Source organism: Nematolebias whitei, chromosome 15, assembly GCF_014905685.2.
Source record: "Nematolebias whitei isolate Nwh7 chromosome 15, NemWhi1, whole genome shotgun sequence".
Classification (NCBI taxonomy): Eukaryota; Metazoa; Chordata; class Actinopteri; order Cyprinodontiformes; family Rivulidae; genus Nematolebias; species Nematolebias whitei.
In genome coordinates, this window is record NC_056512.1 from 15567122 (window position 1) to 15575729 (window position 8608).

Genomic DNA, 8608 nt, shown 5'->3' on the forward strand with positions numbered 1-8608 from the left:
GTATGTATGTATGTATGTATGTATGTATGTATGTATGTATGTATGTAGGTATGTAGGTATGTATGTAGGTATGTCATGCATTGAGACAAACACCAAAATTCAACTGAAAATGTTTATTCAGATCAGAACAGGAAGTACAGCAGTGTCTACATGGTGGTGTAAACACCAAAACTTTTAATAGATTCAGGAAATGAAAGTTGAACTTTGTTTAGTAATCCAATTGGAGTAGAAACATAATTTACTGATGTACAGTATAAAGATTTTGTACTTCAAGTTCTCTTCTAGGCCATTTTTAGCTCTTGCCTCCCAGGGAGTGCTTGTCAAACAGGTACTCTGCCATCTTGTTGGTTTTGGCATCCATGCGGGTCAGGTTAGTGATGTGATCACCCAGCTTCTTGATGGTCTCCACCTGCTCGTTCAAGTAATGTGTCTCAAGGAAGTCGCTAAGCTGAAAAGGAGAGATCATTTATTACTCTCAAATCGTAAGAAGTTATATTTTATATTGTAAGTTGGATGTTCCCCTTCCTGGTCTGCCACCTTACCGTGGTGGAGGGGTTTGAGTGTCCCAATCATCCTAGGAGCTATGCTGTCAGGGGCGTCATGCCCCTAGTAGGGTCACCCAAGGCAGACAGGTCCTAGGTGAGGGACCAGACAAAGTGCTGCCCCAAGACTCCTTATGATGAGTACAATCAATGGAAACAATGTTCCCTCACCTGGCCGCGGACCACTGGGGCCCCACTCTAGAGCCAGGCCTGGAGAAGGAGGAAAGGGGGACTGCAGAGTGTCTTCCAACTATAGGGGGATAATGCTCTTAAGCCTCCCTAGTAAGGTCTATTCAGGGGTTCTAGAGAGGAGGGTCTGTCGGATAGTCGAAACTCAGATTCAAGAAGAACATTGTGGTTTTCGTCCTGGTTGTGGAACACTGGACCAGCTCTACACCCTTAGCAGGGTACTGGAGGAGGCATGGGAGTTTGCCCAACCAGTCTACATGTGCTTTGTGGCCTTGGAGAAGGCATTCAGCCACATCCCTCGGGGAACCCTGTGGGGGGTTCTCTGGGAGTATGGGGTACCAGGCCCTTTGATAAAGGCTGTTAGGTCCCTGTATGACCGGTGTCAGAGCTTGGTCCGCATTGCCAGCAGTAAGTCGGGCTCGTTCCCAGTGTGAGTTGGACTCCGCCAAGGTTGCCATTTGTCAACTATTCTGTTCATAACTTTTACGGACAGAATTTCTAGGCACAGCCAAGGTGTTGAGGGGATCTGTTTTGGTGGCCTTAGGATCACATCTCTGCATGTTGCAGATGATGTGGTCTTATTGGTTTCATCAGGTTGTGACCTACAGCTGTCACTGGAGCAGTTCACAGCCGAGTGTGAAGCGACCGGGATGAAGATCAGTGCCTCCAAATCCAAGGCCGTGGTCTTGAGCCGAAAAAGAGTAGAGTGCCCTCTTCAGGTCAGGGAGGAGGTCCTGCCCCAAGTGGAGGAGTTTAACTATCTTGAGGTCTTGTTCATGAATGAGGGAAAAATGGAGCAAGAGATTGATAGGCAGATAGGTGCGGTGTCTGCAGTGAAGCGTGCGCTGTACCTATCTGTTGTGGTGAAGAGAGAGCTGAGTCAAAAGGCAAAGCTCTCAATTTACCAGTCGATCTACGTTCCTACCCTGATCTATGGTCATGAGCTATGGGTTGTGATCGAAAGAACGAGATCACAGATACAGGCGGCTGAAATGAGTTTTCTATGCAGGGTGTCTGGGCTCTCCCTTAGAGACAGGGTGAGAAGCTCGGTCATCGGGGAGGGACTCAGCATAGAGCTGCTGAGGAGCCAGTTGAGGTGGCCCGGGCATCTGGTAAGGATGACTCCTGGACGCCTCCCTGGTGAGGTGTTCCGGGCACGTACCACTGGGAGGAGACCCAGAGGAAGACCCAGGGCACGCTGGAGGGACTATGTTTCTCAGCTGGCCTGGGAATGCCTTGGGATTCCACCAATGGAGCTGGCCGAAGTGGCTGGGGAGAGGGAAGTCTGTGCCTCCCTACTTAAGCTGTTACCTCTGCGACCCGACCACGGATAAACGGAAAAAAATGGATGGATGGATGGTTGGATGGATGGATGAAATTTTAATGTTCAATTCTCCAAGTTCAACTTACATGAGGATCTGTGCGATCAGAGGCCAGTTTGTGCAGATCCAGCAGGGCCTGGTTGACATTCTTCTCCAGCTGCAGGGCGCACTGCATGGCCTCCAGGCCACTTCCCCACTCATCACGCTCAGGTTTCTGCAGGAAACACAAACACTTATCATTCTGAACCAGGTTTCTTCAAAGCAGTTCTTTAGTCATGAACTGAGGGTGACAAGATTATCTTTCCAGTCCGTGCTCACCTTGACGTCCTGGAGGAAGATGCGTCCTCCCCTCTTGTTCTGGAAGTCCATCAGCTTCTCAGCGTGCTCCTTCTCCTCGTCGCTGTTCTCCTTGAAGAAATGAGAAAAACCTGGAAGGGCCACATCATCTCTGGAGAAGTAGAAGGCCTGTTGGTGGAGACAAGGAACGACGAGGAATCAAAATGTTAACAATTTGTCAGCTTAAAGTATTACAAACATAAATTACAAATTATTATTATGTTTTATAGCAGAAAGTTGTTGTTTGTTGGAATCTGACTTCATTCTATATTGTCTTAGGAGGAAATTTTAAATTCATCAAATGTGGGTACCTAAATGGTTCAGAGGAACACTGTGGTCTTTCAACAGTTTCATATTCAAACACCTCAGGAGTTCATTTTACCTCCAGTACAACTGGAGGGGCTGTTTTTACCCAAAAAGTTGTGACAGCAAAGTTTAAAAACAAAGTACTTTGGTGTGTTGTTCCAACCCGTTAGATGAAAAACACCTTTCAAATGTATGACCTTCATTTATCTGAGTGGGGAAACTGCTGCCTACAATACTGAACTAAAGTCAAATGTTTGAGAAATAATACCAGCGTATAAAACGTTCCAGTCAGGTATGATGGTGTAAAGTGGAGTTTCTTACCATGGAGGTGTAGGTGTAAGAGGCAAACAGCTCCAAGTTGACCATCTTGTTGATGGCGGCCTCGCAGTCGCGGTGGTAGTTCTGACGCACCTGAGAATCCATTTCAGCTGTAGGTTTTTCTGCTTTTTCTTACTTTAACAGTAGAAAATTGTGCTGGCTGGTGGCCTGAAAAGGTGGGACGAAGGAAGAAGGTCCGTTCAAACACTGCTGAAGCAAGAACTCCTTGAGGCTTTGTTCCCTGGAATGAATGGAGGTGAGAGCTACCGCTATTTATACTCCAAGGGGGGTGGATCTCATGACAGACACATCACTTCAGAAATTTCTAAGAATTTTAAAACAAAGATAAGGTAAGACTTTTAATGTTCCAAGGAAAGGTGATGACATGATTAAATTTACATGATCCTCTCCGGCTCAATTTACTGATTTGGCTCAACTGAGACGGGGGACGGTATCAAGGCCAGGAACAGTACAACCATTTAGCTGGGTATACATGGGTTTCCTGTATTGTAGTTGACTCTGTTCTTCCACACAAAGTTTATAAAAGGAACTTGTTTTACTTTGTAAATATCCACAAGACGATAGAGATGCTGATATTTACAACTAGCATGATTTTGTCTCTCGGGAATACATCATAACACTGTTCTGTTGTAATTTTACACCAACTAATCTGAGATCCTGCACACATTTCAGGGAAATTTCTTTGTCTTTCCAGAAACTCATCACACTCATTAAATTTTCAGAAGCTTCATGTTTCAGTTGGTCTCAAGTGATGAGTATCTGCTGTTCTTGCTGAGAATTTCTACTGGTGTCTTCAGTTTTCAGCCATAAAAAACACATCAGTCAAGGAAAATGTATTAATTAAGGTACAAACCCTGAACAAATTTTTATTTTAAAATATAAAGTATTTTAAACAATTTGCACTAAAACATTAACAATATTTTTAATCAAACAGATTTCCAGCTGCTGGTTATAATAAATGTCAGGACTAAATTATATAATCTCTTTCAGTTTTATTACAGGATATCCTCAAATTAATTTGCATTGTTAAAAGTGCAAGACTATTATAATTTTAAACGTGAAGGAAAAAAATTGCCAAAGATTTATACAAAATTGTTTACACAATCTATGTTATCATTGATGCTTGATGACAGATTTGAGTGTTTGAAGTTTACTGAAATGAAAACAATAATAACATATTGGTGTAGATTCTGAGTGATTCAGGACGTTAAACATTATGTTTGTTTTTTACAGTGACAGGACGTCACAACGTGTTGCTTCTCATTCAATTAACTTTCTTAATTCAAACAAAAAATGTGTGGTGTTCCAAGGTTTTGAACTGTGATGAGTTACTCTGTTTTTTGCATGCTGAACTCACATGCAAATCCTTTTTCCTCCCTCCCCACCCCTTCTGTATGGTGGCTTGAACTAATTTGATTTTTACTTTTCTTTCTTTTACCCCCACCATTTAAATGCTTCGAATGCTTCCGTTTTTCTTTCAAATTTAGGTACCAAAAATGTCTTCCCAAGACAAGAAAAAAGTAGTTGCCATTTTAAAGTGTCATCAGAAGCCAGACTGGCCAAAGGATCTGCTACTTTAGTGTTCCACCATAAATACTCTTACTGATAAAAAAAAAAAAAAAAAAATACATTGAGGAATATAAATGAATGTCTTCTTCTTCTTCTTTTGGCTTTTCCCTCTTCAGGGGTCTCCACAGGGAGTCATCCTCCTCCATCTCACTCTGTCCTCACTCCAACAACCTCCATGTCCTCTCTAACTGCATCCATATATCACGTCTTTGTCTTTTTCCTGGCAGTTGCATTTCTAACATCCTTCTACCAATATACCTACTGTACCTCCTCTGGACATGTCCAAACCACTGTCCCTCCTCTGGACATGTCCAAACCACTGTCCCTCCTCTGGACATGTCCAAACCATCTCAGTCTGGCCTCTCTAACATCTGATGATCTCATTCCTAATCTTCTCCATCCTTGTCACTCCTAAGAAGAACCACAACATCTTCATTTCTGCCACTTCTAGTTCTGTCTCCTGTCTTTTTGTCAATGTCTCTGTCTCCAGACCATACAACATAGCTGGTCTCACCACTGTCTTGTAAACTTTTCCTTTGACCTTTGCTGACACCTTTTTGTCGCAAATCACTTCTGAAACTTTTCTCCATCCTGCCTGGACTCTCTTCTTCACCTCTTTACCTCACTCCCCATTTTCCTGGACAGTGGACCCCAAGAACTTGAAGTCCTGCACCTTTGTGACCTCTGCTCCTTGTAGTCTCACTGTTCCACCTTCTCCCTCTCATTAACACACATGGACTCTGTCTTACTATGGCTGACTTTCATTCCTCTTCTTTCAAGTGCATACCTCCACTTATCCAAGTTCTCTTCCACCTGTTCCCTGTTCTCACCACAGATCACGTCATCTTCAAACATCATAGTCCACGGGGATTCCTGCCTGACCTCATTTGTTAGTCAGTCCTTCACCAGAGCAAACAAGAAGGAGCTCAGAGCTGATCCTTGATGCACTCCCACCTCCACCTTGACGCTATACATCATATACATCACTCCTACAGCACAGAATATAGATGGTAGTACTTATACAGCGCCTTTCTATCTTATGTCAAGATACTCAAAGCGCTTTACACTACAATCTGTGCCTCATTTACCCATTCATACAGCACTCTACTAGATCTATACAAAGCTAATTGAACAAATCATTCTAAAGAGACTAATCAGTGCTTTAGATCACATTCATGCACTGATGGGACACACATCAGAGGCTGTGAGGGGTTCAGTGTCTTGCCCAGGGACACTTCGACATGTGACTGCTGGTGGATTCGAACCCCCAACTCTCGCATTGGAGGACGACTGCTCTAACCACTCAGCCACAGCCGCCCCACGAATGATGAATGTAATAGATGAATGTAATACATGTATACATTGATTATGTGACTGTACTAAATGACTATATTACGAAATGAAACAAATAATGAAGTTGGGATGTCACTGACATAGCGTGGTGCCATCAAGGATCCACATATGGTTGATGTGAAAAACTGCCATTGTTACACTGGTTATGTCACAATGACACTGAAACCTGCTGGGGGCAAAAACAGCCTACCGCTGTCTTAAAAGCATGTTCATCAGTGAAGACAATATCTATGAATGTGATGTTTTGTCTACTAATGTCTTAGAGATAACTACCGGTAGTAACTAATACACTTCATGTATTAAAATGTAATCCAGGAGCACCAAAGGTGACCTGAAGGCAGAGTATCTGTCTCCCACACCGTGATGGAAAGAGATGCTGAGTCTCTCCACAACATTAGCAGGACTGGTCCTCTCCACTCAGCAGAACTGTGCACACACTCAAAGGTCTCCTGTGGTCTACAGGACTGAGATCCATCATTAAACAAGATGGCAGACTGTTGGATACTCTGACAATTGCCTGTAAAAACTACCACTCAATTCATGATACCACCACTTACACCCTCTGGGGCACATTGTAGAAGTGCAAGTTGAATTGAATCATTTACAAACCCATCATTGGTCTGCATGTGGACCTTCTGTCTTCTTGGTGCTTCAAATTTTATTTACCAAGTGTATTTAGTTTTACATGTGTAAACTTTATACTTTAAAATGATATACAACTGTTGTGTAAATGTATCCTCAGCATTTGTGTTAAATAAATGTAGTGAGTATGTGGTAAAACAGTTTTCTTGGAAACACAGAGGTGTGGAGGTATCAGGTGTAATGTAACTGAAGAGTACGATTCAGGGACCACAGAACTGCTTAGTCACTGTGAAAGCATGCTTGAATGTTTAACGTGCGTGTTTATGTGATAAAGTAACGCAGCATCAGGTTCAGCAGCAGATTGTGCTGTGTCATTGCTGTGACTCAGCATTCCTCATTGTGACCACAGCGCAGAGGTGGTAAATGTACTCTTTTCCCTTGGGCTTGAAGATACCAGGGCTCTCATAAAATACTATTTTTATACAAGAAAAGTAGATTTTTCCACTGTCTTGCTGAACATGCAGCTTCCCAACAGTAATAAAATACTAACTGGTTTTGGAGTTTTAATTTAATATAAAATAACATCTGAAACAAAAAACTGTGAACACTAATGTGTGATAGCATGGCTGTATAGTGGTTAGTTATGTTGCCTCACATCAAGAATGCTACATGTTCAAAACTCTGCTTTTTCAATGTACTCCTGGTGCATCAGGAGTGTGTGTCCATCGTTTTCCTCCTAACACCAGCAAGTTAGTTTTTTTTGTGTGTTTTTAAATTGCCCAGTTGAAGATGTAGATTGTTTGTTTTTTTCTTACTTACCTATACCCATCACCCCCTGAGGAGCATTGGCCATCTACAAGTTTTTTTTCCATCTTACCCAGTTCTGGATCCAACTCCCTTATTCACTCCATCTGAGCTCTAACCTTCATCTCTCTCTCTACATCTCTTCTCCACCTCAGTCAGCCTCTCTTCCTACCCTGCTAATTCCAGAACAGAACCTACCACATGACAACCTTGGCAGGTTTTCACAGGATATGTCCAATTCATCTCCATTTTCCATCCATCCAATATCTTTTACCAGCTTCTTCCTTTTTGGGTCACGGGGGTCACTGGTGCTCATGTCATGTTGTGTCATACTATTCGAGAGGTGGGGGACACCCTGGACAGGTCTCCAGTCCATCACAGGGACACATAGAGACAAACGAGACAAACAACCATTCACTCTCTCTCTCTCTCACCTAGGGTCAATTTAGAGTTACCAATCAGTCATGCATGTTTTTGGTCTGTGGGAGGAAACTGGAGCACCTGGAGAAAATCCAGGCATGTATGCAAACTCCACCCAGAAAAGTCCCCAGACCAGGATTTGAACCTGCTCACAGAGAGGCAGCAGCTCTACAAGTTGCACCACCGTGCTGCGCTTATCTCCATTTTCCTCTCATCCTTTGGCTTGCCATATATTGTATTCTTCCCAAGTAAGCTAATTAAATCCTCATTTCTAACTCTGTGGATCCAGCAAATTCCCATAATTCTTCTTAGACAGCAGTTCCACCAAGCACTTCCAGTTTCTGTCCATGAGGCTGACAACTTGTCTACTTTTAAGACTAGGCTTAAGTCTTTCCATTTTGATAAATCCTATAGTTAGAGGTGGTTTGGGTTTCCTACACCATCCCTTACTTATGCTGCTACAGGCTACAGCAGACGACTGCTCGAGGACAACTTGACCACACTTCCTCACTCTGCTGCTGTCTTTACTCACTCTACTCTTCCTGTTTGAACTAGCAGTATTTGGCATTAACCTTGTAGAGGGTGGAGGCTTGTAGAGTCTCAGGAATTACACCTGTCCCAGTTCATCTGCGTTTCTTTGTCTTTCTTTCTGTTCTCTGAACCCTAGCGGTGCAAAATGGTTATTCACATCACAACCCAAAGTGACCATATGAGGAAACGTTATCATCCTGACAGTTAAAACCTAAAGCTGTTGTAGCCATGGCTTTCAGTGTTTATTCTTGCAACATGAAGCAATAGAAACAAAAAAGGTTGAATCATGTCATCTGGACTTCGTTTTTTTGTTAA

The 8608-nt window shown here is 42.9% G+C and overlaps 1 protein-coding gene across 1 annotated transcript; it reads right to left on the reverse strand.

The window, feature by feature from the left end:
• Nucleotides 1–284: 284 nt before the first annotated feature.
• Nucleotides 285–3255, reverse strand: LOC119421469 (ferritin, middle subunit). The gene is made up of 4 exons (XM_037688821.1): nt 3017–3255; nt 2372–2518; nt 2142–2267; nt 285–448 (listed from the first exon to the last, which is right to left on the reverse strand). Exons 1-4 carry the CDS (start codon nt 3116–3118, stop codon nt 293–295), a joined length of 531 nt encoding a protein of 176 aa, XP_037544749.1. The 5' UTR covers nt 3119–3255; the 3' UTR covers nt 285–292.
• Between the last annotated feature and the right edge of the window lie 5353 nt (nt 3256–8608).

Coding starts and splice junctions, on each gene's coding strand:
- LOC119421469 (XM_037688821.1), bottom strand. CDS start 3,118: ATGGATTCTCAGGTGCGTCAGAACTACCACCGCGACTGCGAGGCCGCC. Junction 2,268..2,371: donor TCTTCCTCCAGGACGTCAAG/GTGAGCACGGAC, acceptor TGTTTCCTGCAG/AAACCTGAGCGTGATGAGTG. Junction 449..2,141: donor CTGATCGCACAGATCCTCAT/GTAAGTTGAACT, acceptor TCTCCTTTTCAG/CTTAGCGACTTCCTTGAGAC.